The following is a 22017-nucleotide window of genomic DNA, read 5'->3' on the forward strand; positions in this document are numbered from 1 at the left end:
CGTATCTCAGTAAGGGTCTTCTGTATCCATACAGATGAAAGTTTCCTATTACACTGGAAAGTTGTTGGCTTCAGCAGGAAAATGTGGTATAAATAGAAGGGGGACAAAATAGATTTCTCTGAAAATGTTGAAAGCGAGGTGAAGCGGGGAAAGCAGCAGGGTGTCTTTGTCCTGTTCACAACAGACGGCATGAGGCTGTTGTGCTCCGGTGCCAATGTGAGCAGAGGTAACACGCAGACTTGTGTAAGAGTAAGTACCTCACACCCCTTGACATTAATTAGGAGCACTGTGGTCTAGTTCAGTGTTTCTCAACCTTTTTGATACCAGAAATTGGCTCGCTGCCTTCCTAGACTGTGTCAGGAAGATCACAGGGACTGGTGTCGGTCCACAGACCACCCGTTTAGAAACAAGGGTAGAGTGCTGGTTTGGAAAGCTGGGTTCTAGTCCTGCCCCTGATCTCCTGCATGATCACAGACAAGTCACTTGACTTCTATGCCTCTGTTTCCCCGTTCAGTCTTCTCTATTTAAACTATAAGCCCTCCAGAGCAAGTGCTGCCTCTCATGTTTGCATACAGTCTAGCAGAGAGGGGCCTATCTTAACATAAATAAATAGAAGTGCATTTCAAGCTCCTTGAGCCTCACTCCTTCACACACAAGAGCACTGGCTCAGAGGAGTGGTCAGAGGAGAGCTCATCTTTACTGTGCTAAAAAGGGTTTGGCAATGGGCTTCCCTCTTAGGGCTTATTTCTGCCACAAGGCAGAAGTAACTAAATCTGGGTCTACACTTAAAATTTCCATAGACCTAGCTAATCGCTAAGGGGTGTGAAAAATTCACACCTTGAGTACCACTGTTAAGCTGACCTAACCCGCGGGGCAGACGTGACTAGGTTGATAGAAGAATTCTTCCATTGCCCTCGCTGCTGCCACTCGGAGACAGGGATTTACCTACATCGACGGAAAAACCCTTTCCGTCAATGTAGGAAGCATCTACACTATGGAGCTGCAGCTGTTCTTCTGTAACCCTCACAGTGTGGGCATGACCTCGGTGGCCCCACATCAGTGCTCTCATTTAAAGTGGGATCAGGTTCTCCTTTCATGGTATGTTCAATCCTTCTTTTTACTTAGAGCAGACATATTCAACGCCTGTCCAGTACAGCATAAAGCCCTGGATTTAATACCCCGATTATTTTTTCTCCAGATTAAGAACAACACAAATGCAGAACATGGTTAAAATAGAATATTTAGTTGTGTTATGAGCTTTTATTTAAAAAGCACATTTATACAGCAATAATTTCGCAGATACAAACTTCGATTTTGTATTCTACAAAAGTCTTTGAATATTCTTCTCTTTACAAAATGAAACATTACAAAAATACAGACAATTTAATATGATTTTTTTAATACAATTGTCTCTAGTTGTAGTTATTTTCATTAAAATATTACTACCACAGACCTACAATATTTTAGTCAACTACAAAAAAAAAATTAATTCAATGCTTTTTTAAGCAGCAAAATGTAAATAACACAGGTCAAGACACAGTTTATAATCATAGTGGATATATCTAAAAAATTGTTTCAGAAATAATATTTTACATAGTTAATTTTTAATGTTTTATACATTATTTATATAATATTTATATATAAAAAATCATAGCTTGCTATAGTTGAAATGATAGGACGGATTTGTAATATAGATGTGCAAATGGCCATTCTGCATGGTTTGCATGATCCCTTTTCAATTTAGCATTTTAAAAGTTTTAAGATAGATCTTAAACGTTTGTCTTTAACTTCCATCAGAAAGCCAAGAAGCTATGAGAAGTGGGCAAAATTCTGCTCTCTTTTACATACTATTGATATACTACCAGTGTAACTGAGAACAAAGTTTGGCCTGCGTCTATTGAATGGCTTATAAAAGGACCCTAAACAGAGGAGATGAGGGAATGCACAAAACTGTTTGAAATCCAGATTAGGACGTTCCACCCAGCAGCTCGTCCTAAAACTGCAGAATTAATGTTCCCTGGGACTCAATCCCAAATTCATAGTGCTAACATATCTTCAACAAGATCAACCACTAACAACTGACATGACGTGAACTCCCAAAGGTGGCAGCGATAGCACAGAAAATCCTTCTGCAATTTGTTGGGGCCAGGAGTATTTGAGGGGAGCTTTTTTTAAATTAGGCCATTTGTCAATTTTGTGTAGGCTTGATGCCTCATACAGTACTACTGTCACCAGGTATGTAGTGGAAATAAAGAGATTTGGCTTCCAAGTGGATTTATTCATGCTCAATTTGTTTTGGAAACATCTTTGTTTGTTTGTTTGTGGTTTTTTAAAGTTTGTGTACTATGACCAGACACCATTCTGACATTTTTGACTGGGCAAGCTTCTTCTGAACCAATGTTACAGTATGGAATGGAGTTGAATAAACCAATATTAAAAAGAAGGGAAAAAATAGAGAGGTGTCACTTAGAAACCAATCCCAAATCTTGAATCAGTGCTGTTTCTTGTATATAGTGCTATATAATTTAGTTGTGAGTTTTTCTTACAGGCGTTGGAAATCTTCATAGTAAAAGCTAAGATGGCCAGCTTTACATAATCGTTTAGTGTTCATTATGCTATGAACAATTTAGGTTCACTACAACATGAACACTCAACCAATTGCACATCCAGAATTCCGGCACCGCTGTTTGTTTGTTTATTTTTCTCATTGTTGCTTTTGACTTAGTTGAACAACACCCATTTCATGCAAATGTTGCAAGTGAAAAGGCCAGAGAGTAAGACCTCATTAGTCGGGCAAGAAAGTCTCTCCCTACATTCTACTGTCTGATGAGATTTGAGAGCAGCAGGTAGTTGCTGTCAGCAGTCATTTTTGCAAAAAAAAAAAAAAAAAAAAAAGGGGGGGGGGGGGGTAGGCGAGAGTTGTGGAGGGGGGAAGGGTTTCAAAGATCTACACCATGTTGTGGTGATTGTTCCGTTCGATGATGTCCACAGGTGAAAGGATATCTTTCCGGATTGGAGGAGGAGGCAGGGAGGTCTTCGTCTTAGGTTTGAAGAGGTCTGAGACGTAAAACACCTGTAAATATAATTTAGAAATCAATGTAGCGACATTTGATGATGTTTTACTCAGATGCTAGTTGACAGATTATCAGTGAGAGCATATGCGTGTTCTAGTTTACTGTGAACAAATGCTTTGTGCTGGCACATGACTGACTACAGGACTGGGCCGCAGGAATTCCTGAGTGCTAATCTCAGCCTTGAAACCCACCTCACTATGTGTCTTTAGACTCAGGGTCTGATGTCAGAAGGTGCTGAGCATCCTCAGCTCCCACTGGGGCAATGGGAGTCGGGTATACTTGGCATTTTGTGAGATTGGGCCCTTAACCTATGTACTGTTGTTCTGTACTCTGTTCTGTCTCCCTAGCTACAGAATAGGTGAATATATATACACAAGTCACGTAGGGTGTTGGGGGGCTACATGATGATGGCCCAGTATGAACTGCTGTGGGCATTAATAAATGATTGCATGTATATGCTATAAATAGCTTGATAACACACAACTCCACAGCATTGGCTTGAAAACCCAGAAATAAAAAGAGTTCCTTGGGGCAGGGATGATCTCTTTGTTTTGTGTCTGTACAGCACCTAGGACAACAGGATCCTCATCCAGGCACAGGCCTCCCAGGCACTACAGTAATACCAATAAATCATGACGACTATATTATGCTCCAAGAAACCCTCCACCCCCAAAATTTAAATTCTGCCTGCCCGACTGACAAGTAGCTCCACTGACTTAAAATGACCTCCGATGGGCAATTAAAAGTCCTCAAGTTAAAACTGCTCAACAAAGGACGTCATCCATAATGAGTCAGTGCTTCTTGATATGCTCTGCTTTCCCCTTTTCTCACTGACACATGCAGCTACAAAATTAAAGTTTAGTCAGGATGACTGTCTAACAGTCTGAGTCCAATGGAAGGAGGAGATATTCCTGAATACCTTTTCCTGAATACCCCGTGACGTAACCACTCTGCCGGATGTGAAAAGGCCAGCATTTGACAATTTAGGGAGGCAGAAACACAATAAGAAACAAAGTGCTGGGAGGAAACCTTCACTTCCTCCTAGGCAGTCATAGCCTAACCCTTATCAAGCCAGCATGACTGTTGCACTTTCTCCCTTGCCAAACTTAAAGCTGAAGCCAGAAGGGAAAACAGTCAGACAGCATAACTCTCTGTAGACAGCAAAACACGGAGAGGACTCATCTTTGTTATTTAGCACCAGAAGTTTGATATAAGCAAACATAAACTTCAGTTACTGGAGAACACATATACCAGCAAGCACCAAGCCTACTTCACAGCCCCACTTTTGATAAATATATGTCAGAATTTACCGGCTGAGCTGAAACTTTGACACTGACATTTGACAGCGGTGAATAAGTAATGCATCATGTTTTACTTTAGCCATAGTGATAGGGAGAATGATACATGGTATTTTAATGTTTATTGCAAAGTCGGCTGGAACGGACCTCAAGAGGTCATCAATTCCAGTCCACTGTGCTAAGGCAGAACCAAGTATGCCTCGACCACCCCTGGGATGTGTTTGTCCAACTTGTTCTTAAAAACCTCTAGTGATTGGGGATTCCACAGCCTTCCATGGAAGCTCATTAGTTCAGAGCATACGCCAAACATTGTCTGTCTGGGGCTAAGGTTCCCTTAAGGAAAGGTTATCCTTTCATTGCCATTATTGGGTTTCTAAAGTACCTGGTGGAAACAAGATACTGGATTGGATGGACCGGTGATCTGATCTGGTATAGCAAGTCCTACATTCCTAAATTCCAGTCAAGCTCTATAGGAAGACAACCTTAAAACTATAAATGTATTTGTATCTCCTTCTACTGCAGTGTTTGGAAGTGCCATTGATTTAACACAATAAAATGGAAAAAGGATAAGATGCTTACATGCAGAAGATTAGACTATACAATGACACTAGCTCGTACAAATACAAGGATTATTGAGCCGCATGTTTACCGATGAGGACAGGAAAGCATTTCCCTCTCACTCTCCTCCCCATTTCATAGTTGTCCAGATGCACCAAGCAACAGGAGCATTCCTCTTCCTCCTCAACATCTTTTATAAGCTACTCTCAGAGACAGGAAACCAGGCTAGATGGACAATTGGTCGGATCTGAAATGACAATTCATTGCTACATCTAACACTGAGAATTTGGGGGTCTGAATCCTTTACTTTTCAAGTTTTATTACTTAGCCATAAATATTTGTCTGGAGCAGAAAAGCCCAATGGGCCTGGCATGTAAAAATATTATTTTTCTTGGATGAAAATGCTGACATTCAGATGTCTAGCTAAATTACTGTCCCCAGAAAAACTGCCCATTAGACAAATAAATGCTAGCATTTGTACTACAGTAAAATGAGGGAGTAAAATTGCACCAACAAAAACAGAGGTTTGGATGAGTCCTCTTTAAAACAAACAAACAAATCATGCTCAGAGTGTCTCAACGAAAGAATGTATTTAACTGCTATGTATTTTTCTTTTTTGTTATTAGTACTCAAAAACATAATAAATAAATAAAAATAAGCTGTTTTGGAGGAATTCTGATGTCATATCTCCCACATGCCTGCAATCTAGCATTGAGTTCAATCAGCAATCCATGACAAATCAATTTTTGGGAGGAGGTAGGTGGCAGTTGCTCAGTGCAAGAGGCAGATGGGAATTATATTGAATTTGGCCCATATTTTGTAAATGAATAAGTTATGGATGGAGTGTCATCCTGGTTTTTTAGCCTTTTCTCTGCAGTTCATTGCTTTTGAGGGTTTAATTCAAATACATGGTAGTAGTTTTAGTTCCCCTTTAAACTGTATTTCTCTCTAGCATGGCTTGAGGTTATGTAAACACTTATAAGAATCATGAAACATGATCCTTTAGGGTCAAAACAGTGTGTTAAATCCTCCTAATGCTTGAACTTTTTAACACAAGAAAGGGCTAATAAAAGTGCAAAGTTTTTACTTGGATTTTTTCCATTTCCTGTAGAAGGTGCTCTCCACCCATAAAGAAAATTTGACAGCAGAGAACTAGGAACGTACTACACAAACTAAGTCAGTATCTTATATTTCCATTTAACAATCCCATTTCTTTTCATTGTATTAAAGAAATCTGTACTCATACCCAAATACACAATGGTTCAACAAACTAATATGACTTTTGAGAGTTGACACCAAAAAGTATCTTAGCTCTTTAAATGTTTCCACCCTTTCCTCTCTATCATAAGGGATGTAAACTATGTGATACATATTAGTCTGCTTATGCTGCATGTAACAGCTATTTTGATTTTCAGAAATTCCCATCGTATTTCACTTCGGAACCAAGTAAAAATGTTTCATCAGCTGGAAGTGCTTGACACAAATGTCTTGCATTTGTTATTTCAAGCAGGGAAGGACAAATGTGTCTGCCACAACTTGGATTTGGTAACCCTTGGAGATGAAACACACAACTGGCTTCCACGGAGAATTACAGCATAATTACTACTTCACTTAACCGTCTTTTAATATCAACAGCCTGAGACTCTCAGTCCTTGAGTCACAACACGGCTGTTCTTCAGACTGGGTGCTGTAAGACGTGATTTTGAGTCATCCCTCTCTGACACAATGTAGTAGGCAGTGATAGAACTGTGGCTAAGCAAAGAGGCCTTGGATGCCCTGTCAACTAAAGGTCAAGCCTGGCTTTATCATCTTCACCAGCTAGCAACATAATAGAGAGAAAGCCCCGGCCAAGCGAAATGGAAATTACTCAGAGGGCATCTTCAGAAAGGTTTCCACGACAAGCAGGAGTGTACTATGAGCGGAGCTGATTAGCTCAAAAAGGAAAGGGTGAGAGAGAGAGCTGCACAACTTGTTATGGTTGATATTAACTAGCAATGCATTTCAAGCCAAATCTTGTCCCTGCCTCCCTGGTTGCAGTGCGTTTCCAGGTATCAGAACCGTAGAAGCCTAGGGATGGGGGCTGGTCATTAAGCTGATGTGCAAGTGGGCGTGGGGCTAGGCTCTGGAGGGACCACAGGGAAGTGAGTTGGGAGTTCTCAGGCCTAAAACTCCTCCCCAGGAGGGGATGCAAGACTGTGGAGCTGCAAGGTTTCAGCCGTGGCTACAGAGCAGCCCCGCAGCTGCTCTGTGGCTTACGAAGGAGAACTCCCCTCACTTTGTGGACCAGAGCTGCTAACGGCATGATGCGGCTGCACAGCATTCGGCCCAGGATGTGAATCTCACAACAACAATGGAGACAACCAACAGTTCTACCCTTGCTGCAGTTACCAGGGGCCTCTCTTGTCCCATTTTAGCACAGATGAGGCTGTATGGGCAAGCAGGCCCTGCAGCTACTTTAGGGTGATATTCTGGAGAGGCAGCCCCAGCGAAAGGCCCTGGGCGTGGGCACACAGCCTTTGAAGAGGGGCCAACTGCTAGTCTACAAGCGGTTAGCAGCTACAGCTGGGCAGGAGAGGAGAGGAAGAGAAAGTGAAGCATTGGGGGCGAAAGGGAAGTTGTGCAGCCAGTCAATGACAGCTGACTCTGAAGTTGAGGGTGGTGAGAGGGATGCAGCCTTGTGATCTGCTCTGGGACACGGTGGTGGGTGGGACACGCAAACTTCTACGATCTGTGGATCTCCATTGGGTGAGTCTGACCCTAAGTGTAAGATGGAATGGGAAGCTCATGAACCCTATTATGAAAACAAAAGCCGACTGCTAACAAGAGAATGTCTAAGGTCGGACTTAGAGCCTGATCCTGGATCCTTCACTCATGCGAGCCATTTCCACAATTTCATTTTGGCAGGAGGTGAGAAGATTCTCTTTCCTACACCACTGCCCTGATTCCAGCTGCAGGGAGCCCTGGAGCGGCTTCCCATGCTTCACAGTGGCAGCGGCCCAGCAATGTTTTGTTACTGTTGAGGGAGCCCCCAAACAGAAAAGAAATATAGGCCCATATTGGGCAAATATTAACCCTGACCTCATATTTTTAAACAAGTGAGTTCAGGATTCCAAGAACATCTTAGTGGTGAGACACGCATTTGTGTTTGAATCCCACTGGAAGCCCCTTGTATCTCTTCCAGGCAGCGAGGAGTAAGTCCATGCAAGAAAAGGGCAAAGAATGACCAATGCCCTCTCCACATCCGGGCTAGCAATGGAGGCATACAAAAGAGTGGTGAGTACAGTGGGTGTGCCCTGAGCTAGAAGGGAAAGACCAGGCCTGTTTGTGAAATAATCAGGCAGCTGCTTCCTATGTTGATTTACTTCGTCACAGGAAAATCAGCCTATGGGAGCAACATTCTCACACTCCTCCTGGCCCGGTACAATTTGCCATCTGTTAAAGGGTCAGGGAGGAGGACCACCAGATTTGCAATTTGTCACTAGACAGGAAATGTACAAATGTCTGTCCCTAGCATCTGGACCCCTATTGTCTTTCTGAAACCACCGCTTAGATCCACTGAGATCAATAGCATGTTTCATCCTTTTATTTTTTTCCCCTCTATTATGACAAAACTTAAAGTAACAAGAAGAAGAATATGTGGATTTGTAAAAACCAGTCTGACTACATGCACCATGGCTGGTGTCTAGACAAAGCCACATGAAATGATATGAAGCACCTGAACTGAGAAAAAACTGCTTTACTGTTCCAAAGGTTGCCCAAGACCTTTTTGCTCCCCGAGCTCTCAACAGTGATGTGTTGTTTCTTTAATTGGCTGCTAAGGATAATAAAAGGTTTCCAAGGCTTAGAAATACCATGGCATTTGAACAGAAGATATATGAACCATAATGATTTTGCTGCTACTGTGCATTAGAGATGCAAATTGAAGAAGAAAAGACACACACAGTAGTGGGCTATCTGGAAGACTTCCACCAATTAAACCTTTCGCACCAGTATATAGGATTTGCTGACACTAATCCGAAAGGTTTCACTGGCACTTGGTAATAGCAAAACCCAAACTCCCACCCCCAAAGGGGTTTATAATATTTTTTTAAAAATTAGATTACAGCATTTTCTGGCTGAGGTTTAACATTTTATCAATAAGTGGAAAATGCACAAACAACCTATTTTCCACTCCTGCAACTAAACCTCTAGTGAACTTTATTCCTTGCCTGGGGGTTTACTTTACTTTCAGATCAATCAAAACCAAAAGTGTGTAACCTTTTAAAAACTTGGTTTTAGGAGTTTCTAAAGCCACATAATTACTTTAGTCCCCAGTCCCTTTGTTTCTAAACAAGATAGCTGCACTGAAAACAATCACGTCATTACACGGAGCCAGCGCCTCCCATTCTGCCTACATTAAACGTTTATATGTGTCACTTCGAGTTAAAGGGCTATGCAATCAGGTCACTCCTTTGAAAGTAAATTGCATGAGAACAAGCCAGGCAGTGACAGACAAGCAATCATGGCTTTTGTAAACCATTTTCTCACAAACCTTGTTACCACATAAAAAAAAAAAAAAAACCAACCAAAAACCTCCAATCAAAAGAACAAACCCAAGGTCCACATTCCCAGAGAGGGAAGTTTTCTGGCTTAACTCCACAGGGAATATATATGTTCCCAACCTCCAAGACAGTCTGCTGGAATCTTTGATCTGTATAGAGCCTCTGCAGAGCCTTGAAAATGTACTGCTTGCAACACAGCTTTCATCAACAAAGGGGTGTTTAGCCCTTGAGGAAAAACTGCCACCACTGTCTGCATGTTAGCTTCCCTGAGCTGCACTGATAATTTGCCCGGATCGGAAAGGAAAGGGCCACTAATAACTGAAGCCTTGCCAATCAGTGAATTTTCTGAACCTGATCATTTAAGATGCTCTTGGTTTTACAGAACTAGGGTTTCAGATGAGACTCTCTACTTTTTACATATGGACTTGGATCCGGCAAATCCTTGTCTGGTGCATTGTTGGTGTCATTACTCATTAGTGCGAAGTAGGGGGAAGCACTACCTGGAGTTGTCCTCATTGCAAAGTATTCTCAAGTGCCCTGCATGCCTGCTCCCTTATTTGCAGGAGCTCAGGGGTGGAGAACTTACACAGCTGAGGACCCAGGGGCTTAACACCCATCCTTAGAGCAGTTGCTATGCAGGAGTACCTAGTGATGTTGCAGCAGTTCTCAGATGCAGGGTTGAATCCTGCTCAGTTTTTACCTTGCACCTCAAAACACTCCCTAGCTGCTCTGTGCAACATCCAGGACCAGGACAAAGCCAGATTTTTACAGAGGTATTTGGTTTACACTGCACCTTCCATACTGCAGCCCACTTGAGAGAGACATCCACCTTGTGAATGTTAACTCTCAACAGCCCCGGCTGCCCTGAAGTGGCAATAGTCTCCATCACAGGCCAGTCACGCAGAGTTGCCATGTCATTAGTGAAATAGTAAGAGATGCCACTCACTATGCAGTAAGCCACCAGGGCTCCTTGTGCAAATCCTGCCAGCACATCTGTAGGGTGATGCTTGTGGTCAGACACACGGGACAACCCTGTGTAAAATGCCATCATGATCAGGGTAAACTGCAGCAGGGGACGTAGCAGCCGGGCTCCTCTCCACGTGAATCTGGCCTGCAGATATAACTAAGGAGAGAAAAGAAAAACAAAGGGGAGCATTAATTTTACACCCTTCCCACAGTGTGCACAGCAACACAGAACAAATGCCCTGGATACGCTGTCAAAATGGAGCGGAGGAATGTCATTCTGCCCTGGGATGCATGCAGCTGACTGCCACTGCATACTGCAGGAATTTCATGCATGTATCCAAAGGCAGAACTTGGTCCTCAATGCGTTACCGGGGTTGGGGGTTGTATTAAAGGAGATGAATTACTTCAGATAACAAATGCTGCCCTGACACTGGTGCCCAAGGTAGTTGTCATGGCAGCAGAACTGGTGGGATTCTGATCCAGTGGTGAGAGGCAGGGAGAGCTGGATTTGGAGGGGAGGGGAAGAAGTGTCAGCCTGGAGCTTGGGTACTGAGCCCACCCCCAGCCCTAGGCTTCAGAATCCAAGGTCTGGCCCAAGCTGCAACACCTACCTAGCTATTTTTAGCACCATAGCAGGAGACTGAGTCTGTGGACCTGGGCACTGAAACTGGCTGCTACAGGCCACTCATGGTGCAGACGGAGCCTACGAGAAAGCAGCCCACAACACTGAGCATTTCCAATTCCAGTTCTTTTTGCATTGGCAAGGCTGCTGAAAGTAAAGGGTAAAACACAATTCTCTAACATTTGCCGAGGGGATCAGGGAGATTTTGTATTAACGCTGCTGCTTCTATTTAGCCATGGGAACAGGCCCTAATTCTTAGGTAGTTGATACATGATCTCCCCATTCTTATGGAATACTGTGAACCTGGGGCCTGAATCAACTCCCACTGAAATCAAAGGGTGTCCTTCTGCTGACTTCAATGAGAGTTGGATTAGACCCAGAACTAGGCTTGGCTGAATTCAATTTTTATTTTATTTTCATAATTCTAGCAGATAATACTGATGTTTATTTTTAAGCATTTTCTCCAATTTGTATCTATTTAAATTTTTCACAGTTGTGCAAAATTATTGGATTTAAGCATTTTTTTTCTATTATCAATTTATAGCAGTGGGAAATTGGAGAGTAGAAGGTGTCAGACAATAATTATTTAATGACAGATGTTGAGATTCAAAAAGTTAAAGCTTTATAGCCATTAAAACACAACGTGCCAACATCGCGTGTCAAAACATACAAAACAAATATCCTTAAATCAAACTCTAATAAGTTGTCACTTTCTTTCTTTGCCTCTCTGTCCATTTCTATTATGATCAGGGGACATATTTTTTGTCAGTTTGTGTGGATACGGTGAACTTGACATTTACCAATAAAAATCTAATCTGAGGCAAACCGCTTATCTAAATGCAGGAGCTCTTCAACTAGAAAAGGCTGGTGGTAACTATGCACATATCCACCAGGGTAATTATTAATGGACCAACCAAGAGCCAGCCCTGCTTCAGAATAAATGACATGTGACTGTGGGGTGCACTCGCTACTTTCACAAGCAGACCTCTGAGTTATGTTGGAGCTACTCACATCAGGAAAGACTCTCTCTTTGCAAGATTAAGCCCTGATCCTTCAGCATACAGAAGTCTGAAGCGCCTTTGTGTTACTCAAAATATAGGGAGGGGTGTGTGAGAGTGACAGGGGCGGTGGTGATACTTTTACTTACAAGGGGAAACAAAAGGACTTGACCTGAAATGAAGAAGTTGAAGTGACGTCAAATGAGTATTGTCCCCCCTACAGTTATCTTGAGCTTTTTTCCGTTTCGAACGGTGGGCACAACCTACTTCCCCGGTTCCTGTGGGAACTGGGGAAACCAAACGGGAAGAGATGACAGGAAAACTGGAACTCTCTGGCCACAAATCAAAGTTGCCTCAGGCTGATCAACCCCAAGGCAGAGCCAAGGGGAACATGAGCATGGAAGTGCCCTCCCAGAAAGTGCTCCCTTCCTGTCCTTGAGTGAGGAAGTGAAGACGAGGGTGGGAAGGGCTGGGGGGTGGAAATGTGGAAAGGATGTAGCTCAGGAAGTCATAGCACTGTCTGGGCTGGTGCGTGTGGAAGGGAGGGTGTCTGGAGAGCCGACAGGTACAGCAGCTTCTTCATTAACAGTTGCAAGACACAACACAAAAAAACTAACGTGTAGAATTGTAGCCCAGTTAAACATTCTGCACAGCTTTTGCTTCCATACAAATGAAATAGAAAATAGAGCCAGTAGCCATGCGGAAAAAATGTGGTGATTAAATAAGGTTACTGGGCCAGCTGCTCTGCTGGCAGAATGGTGTAAAGTGGCCTTAGTGTAAATGAGAATCAAGCCCAGGGATATTTCCATATCATCCCAAAAAACACAGTAACACTTTGCAAAGGCAAACCTGGAAAGCTGTATTCAATGGTTTAATATGTTGTGTCTGTTCCATAAACCTTTTATTTGCCCCTTTTGGAAAAAGTACACAGAATAATGTTAAGATGATATGAAGCAGCATTCTAGCAGATGCTTCAAATTATCCAAATTGATAGCCAATTAGAATTGACTAGAGCAGTACAAAAACAGCTCAGCATTAGCCAAAGCACATTACAGAGTCTATGGAATACCTCTCCATATATGCTAGTGAATTCACTCCCATACATTTGTACTTCAGTTTTGAATAATAATTGGTATGCTAGGGAAAGAATGAATTAATCATAAAAACGTTTTATAAACATACTGCATCTTTCATCCAGAAGGATTTAAAAGCACTGCTCAAAATCTGTGCACTTCATAGACTGCTAAAATGCAGCCATCTCTGAAAGGAAAGACTGAAGAAGCTGTCTAACAGCACAGCGCAACGCAACACTACATAGCAATTGAAAACTATTTCACAGAGGGCACTTTATTCTCAGAACCAGTAACTTCCAGGTGGTTCATTAACAGTGAACTGGGTTCTAAATTTTTATTTCAAATGTCCATGTGCTCACTTTGGGCCAAATTCTGATATCCTTGGTCATGCTAGTCCTTTACTCCTCAAGTAATCAATCAATGGGAAATAATTGTGGAGATAAGATACTATGGAACATGATTGAAGGGGATCACAATCTGCTTCTTTATGGTTCAAATGCATTTTCTTTATGTTTTTATACAAAGACAGTGTTGTCCCTCTAAAAGTTCACATTTTGGGAGCAAGGGGGAGGGTTTTTAAAGCAGCTGAGGGATGTCAGCTACATTTGTATTGCCACTGATTTTCAGATGCAAGATTGCAGCTTCTGCCTAGTTCAGATACAAGCATGGACCCAGTGCACATCAGTACACTTTACACACAATTCACCTCAGCTCTACTAGAAGAACTCAAGAACTAATGTCATGCACAAAGCATCAGACTGTTTTCATTCAAATTCCTTAAGAAAGAGGTTTCAAATGTTTGATATGCAACAAAAATGCATCTATCCCCTTCTGTACACAGCTTTGAATTACTTCCCTGTCCTCTCTCAGTGCAGCCCAAAAGCTTTGACTAAAGAGTTCAATCAGAGTAGAAAAAGCAAGATTTTTTAATTTAAAAATGACCAACGAAAAGTGAACATTGAATTGAAAAAGAACATAAGCTCAACAATGGCAAACTCAAGACATTTGGGGGAGAAAATGAGAAAAAATGGCTTCAAAATGTGCACGTGCAGCTGTTTGTGTGCCCACCTTTTCAAAAGTGTATATCCTAATTGTGCCACACATCAGGCATTGCATGCACACAGTTCAGACTTGCACATGTCCTTCTACAAATATGGGACAAAAGCCGTGCTTGCTTATGTTAGGTAATTAAGACTTCTAGGTGCCAAGTTGCATGCACTACAACACACAGTCAGCCTGTGGAACTCATTGCCAGGGGAAGTTGTGAAGGCTAAAACTATAACAGGGTTCAAAACAGAAAAAAATATGTTAATGGAGGATAGGTCCATCAATGGCTATTAGTCGGGATGGGCAGTGATGCAACCCCGTGCTCGGAGTGTCCCTAGCCTCTGTTTGCCAGAAGCTGTGAATGGGCGACAGGATGGATCACGCAATGATTGTCTGTTCTGTTCATTCCCTCTGAGGCTCCTGGTATTGGCCACTGTCAGAAGACAGGATACTGGGCTAGATGGACCATTTATCTGACCCAGTATGGCCATTCTTATGTATATACACATGATTTTGGACATTAAAAAACATACAAGTACAATAGGGAGGACAGTCCAAAAATAAGACCACTAGTCTGGGACTTGGGAGACACAGAGTCAGTTCCTTTCTCTGCCACAGATATCCTGTGTGACCTTGGGCAAACCACTTAGCCGCTCCGTGCCTCAGTTCTGCCTCTGTGAAATGGGGATAATAGCACTTTCCTACCTTACGGGGGGTTATGAAGATAAATGCATTGAAGATAGAAAATAGAATAGTCCAGGCATGAATTTAGGAGGCTGGACTGAGGCTATATTGAAACTGTAGCTCTTGAAATATATATCATTTGGATAAGAAAAGAAGAATGGTCACTATCAGAATCTCCTGGCATAGGAAAAGTAGTGCTGTCATTGAAAAGCAGGAAACTCCAGCAGCTTCTCTACAAACCTTTTCCAGAACAGACGAAGTAATTAGCAGGTGGCTTCTACTAAGTGGCTAACTGCTGCCTTATAGGAGGGGTTTACGGTGAGCCTCAGTGGGGGTAAGATGATAATGAAAAATATGTTACTCCGACAGCCAATCATTGTGCAGCAGCAAAAGAAGTAATATATAATGATGCAAAGGAGCGGGCCTGACAAAAGGCATGAGGGAAGGAAGGCTGAAGTGACCTGAAATAATATGTAGGAGTAGCTATTTAGAGAGCCTAGCTATTGTTCGCAGTACTGGCTGAAGAGAAGTTACCACAGAACAGATGGCTTTAGGAGAAATACACAGATTTCCTCCTGCCAGGGAACTTCCACTGATGTCAGTGAGAGCAGACTGTGGTCAGCGAGTGAGCCCAAGCAAAATAATATGAGACAACGGTTTGCATTCAGCTGTAGGATTACAAGTCAGGAGCGGGAATACTCTTTACCTTTATACTTTGGAGGGGTTTACTGAGTAATGTGCTGTTTAACTTGGTGGTCAAACAGAACTCCCATCACACCCCATCTGTACCACAGGGCTGCAGTCAGCCAAGTCTAGGAAATTTATCATTTTCCTTTCCTAAGATTTCGCTCTGAGCAATGACAGGGCCTTATCGTGTTTCCCTGATTGGACTCTTTACACTTGACCTGAAGTTATCTTCCACGTAAACCTTCCCCTCACCCTCTTTTGAAAATCCTGGTGTGCTTATTTGGGCAAAACTCTCTAAGTCAAATTCATCCCTGGTGTAAAGCCACCAGCCTGACAGGATGAAGTTAGTCGACTGATTGTGAACTGCAGGATTTGGAGCACGAAAGACCTCATAGGAGCAAAGATCCATTTGCATTTTTTTCCCTTTGTTGACTGTAGAATCTGAAATCTAATCGCAGATGGCTCCCTAGGGGTCACATTTTGGCCCTGATCCCACTGAAATCCCAAAATAATCAGCTAAGTAGGACTTGAACCCAGCACTTGTTTTTCTTAAATGACTCCAGGTCGCCCCCTGAGCTTGCATCTGTATGCTACTAAACTCACACCATTCTTGGATCAAAGAGACCCAGCTCTCCCTACTAAGCAACAAGCAAAGAACAATGTGAAAGAGTCTGCAATCAGTCAGTGACATCATAACAGCAAACCTCAGTAATAACTGCTGGCATCCCAGTTCACATGAGGGAATGAGGACCAATGGAATACAAAAGAAATGTGAGGTTGTTAGGAAGATTCTGTCACCATGCGGCATTGAATTACAGGCTAATAACTGATGTTTTTCCTTAATTATGCTCAGTGACGGGTGGAAAAAAATTCTCTGCTATTCTCGCTTTCGAAGAATAGAGAAAAGAACTCTGACTGAAAACCTGGTTCCCAGCACAAAGCTGGAGCTTTATGCAGGCCTTGAGGACTACAATTCTCCCTTCAGCCCAGAGCCAGGGTGTTAGAGAAACCTCCAAAGATGTTACTTCAGGTTAATGATTGTTCTAGAATCCATTGTGTTCCCCCTTGCTCCCACCAACAGGAATATTAGGACCAACATATTCATGCAATTCATGGCCATGCTCTGGGATTTCCCATAAGACCCACTTCACTTGGTCTCAACACAGATCACCGCTGTACTTAGCTATGTGATCCACATGGGATGAAAAATCCCATTGTACAGGCATCTGCATCTTCATAATTCAACATCTTATGGACCTTAGCTGATATTCTGAGTTTCACCCTTATGCCTTGTCTTCACAGGGGAGGGGCAGGGAGGGAGTATGTTCTTAACTCAAGTTAACTAACAGGAAGTAAAATCCTAGTGCGGATCAGGCCATTTGTAGTTTTCACATATTAGCAGGTTGAGATAAACCCTAGGCTTCCCCATAGTCTTTAACTTGACCTGCTAACTCCTGTGAAAACTACAAAGTGCCTTTTCTTCATGTGGTTTTACCTGGTGTTAACTTGAGTGAAGAACACATCTTTTTTTCCCTAGTAAAGACACACCTTTACTGTGCGCACCAATACATTCAAACCTTCTTGGCCATTTCCAGACCAAAGGTGTGGGGAAAACCGTACAGTTATGTGCACTAAATTGTATAGCTCCCCTTCACCCATCCCACTATAAAAATCTATAATAAGTGTTATGGTTCTACTTAGCCAACTGGTAACAAGGCAAGAAAAATTAGTACAAACAGGATTACCAGAGAGTCATTCCCTTCATAAATTGTTATACAAAGCAGTGACTTTAATTGCGTGTTTTTGAGGACAAGAAAACGACAGAAAATGTAGCCCTAGATCCGTTTTTCAAATTGAGCCCCAGGAGCTTTGAATGTGTATTAAATGTCTTCCTGGAGACACTTCCCAAGGGATCTGGAATATAGAATCCCCTCTAGTACTTAGTATTTATTCCTATTTCACTAATGGGGGCAAATAGTGACAAAACTCTTGGCCCCATCTGGATATTTTATCAGGCCAGTTCCTAGTGGATAAATGTTCTTGCTGCCAAAAAGAAAAAAAAAAAAACAGAAAAAAAGCCACCACAATTTACACTAGTTGACAGCATTAGTAGGGAAGCCAAGGACTGTCCGATCTTCTCATCCCCAGGGCTACACCTTCCAGGTCAAAGTTCTTGGTGCTGATCATTTACACATGAGATACTTGCTAAATGTGAGATTCACCCCTGAATGAATATTCTGCATTGCTCACTAAACCACCATAAATTTATCCAAGCACCTCTTTAAAAAAGGACCCTGTGACTAATGACCCCCAATCTGCAGGAGATGACTGCAAAAATGAAGCCAGTTCCCTGTTCCAAAGACCCCGGCCAAACCCTCCATCACATTAGCAGCCCTCACCAGTGCAGCAGCCAAACATTTGCTAAGCAGCTTCTCTGGAATCAGAGAGCAAACGATTTGTTTATATCAAGATGATTCCTTGACTGGGTCCAGCAAACTAATTGACACTCAGGCATGTAGGACCAGGTAGCCAGGAAAGGGGTGGGAAAATAGTGCTGTGCAGTGATTTATTTGTGTTTTAAACCAGTTTTACAAGACTCCTCTCACCCAATCAACAGGGAAGGAGAGGAGGTTTTTTAATACCCGCTAATACAGTGTCATTGGTTTTTCCATTATTATCAGCCTTTCTGTGCAATAGATTTTGTGCCTGGGATAGTACATTTCCATTCTGCTTTCAGTGACAGAAAATACAGAGGAGAAGACTCTGGCACTGAGTGGAAGGAAAGCGTGGAATGCCCAAGAGAAGGCTGCTACCGGACAAGTAGAGGGACTGGCTTCCTCACATCAGACACACACTATATGCAACTACATCTCCTCTTGTTTCTTTTTTTCCCCCATCTTCAATTTCTATCAAACCCATCAGTGTAATTTTTGCCCCCGCTCTCATGAGCGCAACAATTGAACAGATGGTTTGACTGTGCCTGCTACCAATCCAAGCTCAGTATTTAAAGCCTTAAACACCTCTGGGAATTCTGGGCCAGTAATCCTTCCATCCAGAAGGATAAATGGAATCAATTCAGTGTCACAGGTCAGCTTGTTATATCCCACTCAAGAAACGGAGATCGGTGTCTCCCAGAGTGTAATCTTGGAGGACAGAGGCTGTATCAGTCAAAAGCCGGCTTCTGCAATGTTTTGTTTTCAGTCTCTTGTGGATTGGGGGGGAGAGAGGCAGACACTGCAGAGTGCTGATAGCTGAAGTGCTTCCATATGAAGACAAGAGAAGGGCAGGGACAGTGAAGACAAATCAGAGCTTGATTACTGTTGATATGCCATGGCCACAATCTCACTCTCTCTCTGTCTGATATATCACTGCTTCCTACTAACAGCTGCAGGCGGGGCCCCGTCCCCCAGTGCACTTGCCAGTAGATCCAGATGAGCATGCTGCATTCTCTGGCGTAATCCAGCAAAAGGCCCATTACTGCCACTCGGGCTGCGACTATTCAGCTGTGTGCTACCCCAAATACAGGGCAGTGGCTAAAAGCCAAATGCGGGAAAAAAAAAAAAAAAAAAGCCACCATGGGGCTAGAAGAAAAATATACAGCAGGCACTGGGGTAAAGTGGTGAAAAATGGCAGGACAAAAAAGCATTTCCCCTTAAGTCCTGCGGGAGCATCTCATGCAAGATGCCATCTCCAGGCCTGCCTCTGGCCTCTGCAGAGAACCCAGAGCATGCAGCACTTACACAGTCAGGCCCATACTGTATATCTGAGTTTCCACTGAATGGTCGTGTGCCGTTTTCTTTCTAACATGCTGTGTAACTGCTGGCCCTGCAGAAAAAACCTGGCCAGGTTTGTGAGATTAAAAAACAAGCACGGGGTTTATAACATAGAAGGAAGGATAAATCCTTAGATCTTTAGTCAGCTTCCATTGAAGCCAGTGGGGCAAAAATCCCGAGTGGTGCTGAACTCCTGCATCTCTTATTGTTGTTGATGTCACCCAGCACATCTCAGGGGTGGGAGGGTGATTTGCCTTAGTCAGCACTTCAAGGTTTGTCCTCATGTATTTTAATAAAGGAAGCAGTAGAAAAGCATCCTTATGATCTAAGAGTGCAAATTACTCCTTTGTGGTAGCAGGATCAGCAGAGGCCTTTAAAAGGGTGGTGGCAGAATCTAGCAAAAAATGAAATGATGAGCTCAAACACAGAAAGACAGCCCCAATCTTGCTTCGTGTTCTGGCAGAACTGGCCACCTGTTTAATTGAAGCTGCCAGTCCTCATAGTTTCCTGAAGCCAAACATGAAAGCCTCTCAGAGATGACTTACTTGACTGCCTGCAGAGTCTTATTTAACACTCATGACAAGCAATGGCTTCCAAGCGCAGTTTGGAAAATTTTGCAAATCAGCCATTAAGGGCTTAGATTTCTGTGAAACATCACTGCATTGGCTTTGGCACTATGAATGATTCCCCTCCTCTCCCCACACCGCAAAGGAACTTTTAACCGGTTAACTTTAATTAAAGCTGCTGCACTTAAGGGTATATAAATAGAGATCACTCTTTGAAGGTGTGCTGGGGTGGGGAGCAGTTACCGTGGAAAATTGAAGTAGTGATTTTTGTTGATAGGTAAAACAAAACAGTCATTCAGAAATCTGTAGTGCAGAACTGGGCCTCTCTCTCTCTCTCTTCTCATACATACACACCCCCTCTTCCCCCAATTTTTGGGAGGTGGGGGCAGAAATGTCCAATTTCTTTCACATCACGTATCCCCAGCCATTCACTGACAATGTTGTTTTAACATCACTGAGAGGAAATGGCATAAATGTTTATAGAATCAATTTGAAAAGTTTCGAGAAAAGAAAAAAAGAAAATGAGGAAATAAATTAAGAAAACCCGCTCAAAACTGTCCAAACGGCAATTAAACTGCTTCCAGCCCAGGGGGTAAAAATCCAGGAATTAAAAACCAGGAGTGAGCAGTGGTAATTTATCTTTTCAGATGGCAAAGTAAAGGAGTGCGGGGGGAAGTGCTGCTCATGGATAAATAAAAGTTCATGTTTAATGTTTTCATAAGTGCAGGGCTGTTTCTTTGGTTTCCAGTCTAAGGTTACAGAAGATATGGGGGCCGCAAATCTTTGAAAATAACCAAAAACCTTTTTCCTAATTATATTTTACACAAATCACTACCCAAATCCCCTTTCCAAAAAAGTTTACTGTAGTTCCACCCATAATTGACTTGTGCCGGGTCCTTTCATGAGTGCTACCAAGCATGCGTTCAGCAGCTAAAGGCAGGAAGCACCTTGGCACACTACTCTATTCAAAGGCAGAGCAGAGGAAGGGCAGAACCATTTTTCATTGACAAAGAAAAACAGACCAGCCCACAGTTTTGGATCAGACTGTGTGGGCAGACCAGTTCACCTGCTCTGCTTTCATATTTCACCCCAAAGGTAACACGAAAATCAGGCTTTAGCCTACAGAGGCAGCCGGTTCGGGTTATATATTATCAAGTGCAGAGGACGGAGCAAGCTGTCTGATATAAGCCTAAATACAGCCCATGTGCATTGATCTTAGGCGATGCGGCTTCCTTGTGTGGCTCACACCAAACGCTTTCTGATTGCTCATTGAGCAAGGAATGCAGGATTGATCTGGAGACTTGGTAACAGCCCTGGTGCAGCCGAGGTCCATGTAGCCGAACAGAAATGTCAGGAGTCACAAGACCAAACAATGCTAAAAAGTTCAAGTATTTTTTAGTTTTTCAGCCTCTGATTTTTAATGGCAGTTTTTGATTTGGTCCTGCAGTCTTCTGATGTAGTCAGAGCGATATAAACAGCTGCCAAATTGCTGCAAGTGAGGGGAAGGAGGGAGCATCCCACGTGAGGATGCTACAGTTTGGAAACATGTTTGGCTCACAAAAAATTGAGGGTACTCACCACCAAATAAAGCATGGTATAGAGCGAGAAGGAGGCGTGACCAGAGAAGAAGGATTTCCTGTAAGACAATGAACGTGTAGGAATCAGCCATTGTAATATTAGATTGAACCTGCCTACGAATAATCCAGAGGCAAGATTATGTGACCTGCCTCTTATAATAGGGGAATTAAGGGATGTAAGAAACATCCTTATTTTCCTGTATAGGCTATCTTCATTGTGGATGGGAAAGCAATTTATCTGGGGCTGCTGCTCCCTCCATACCTAGGAGGGTGGAGAGGGAGTGGGTGGGCAGGGTACATATGGAGCATTGGCTCCACCCTAATCCTGACACTCCAGCCAATGCAGCTGAGCATGGCATCACGACAAGGAGACCAGTAGCAAATTATTTCCTCAATGGATAAAGGGGTGGAGAATTATGGGATTGCAGTTCCCTTCCTGGTCTGCTTCTGGGGCAGCACAGCTATGAACTGCCATATCCTCAGCAGACTGGTAACTTACAAACTAACCTCAGATATCCGGGAATTTCTATAGAAATAAAGGTAAACACCAATC

General features: G+C 42.8%; 1 protein-coding gene across 1 annotated transcript in view; it reads right to left on the minus strand.

Annotated features, from left to right (window-relative positions):
- Positions 1–1223: 1223 nt before the first annotated feature.
- Positions 1224–22017, minus strand: part of PLPP3 (phospholipid phosphatase 3) — a 66018-nt gene continuing 45224 nt past the window's right edge. Inside the window, exons 4-6 of the mRNA XM_067535456.1 lie at positions 21466–21523; positions 10418–10594; positions 1224–3073 (exon numbers count right to left, since the gene is read on the minus strand). Of these exons, the coding sequence (XP_067391557.1) occupies positions 2948–3073; positions 10418–10594; positions 21466–21523 (361 nt within the window). The 3' untranslated portion in view covers positions 1224–2947. The remainder of the gene's footprint in view (positions 3074–10417; positions 10595–21465; positions 21524–22017) is intronic.

The sequence above is a fragment of the Emydura macquarii genome, unplaced genomic scaffold (genome assembly GCF_026122565.2).
Source record: "Emydura macquarii macquarii isolate MOO-44397 ecotype Brisbane River unplaced genomic scaffold, CSIRO-AGI_Emac_v2 contig_3506, whole genome shotgun sequence".
NCBI classification, from domain to species: Eukaryota; Metazoa; Chordata; order Testudines; family Chelidae; genus Emydura; species Emydura macquarii.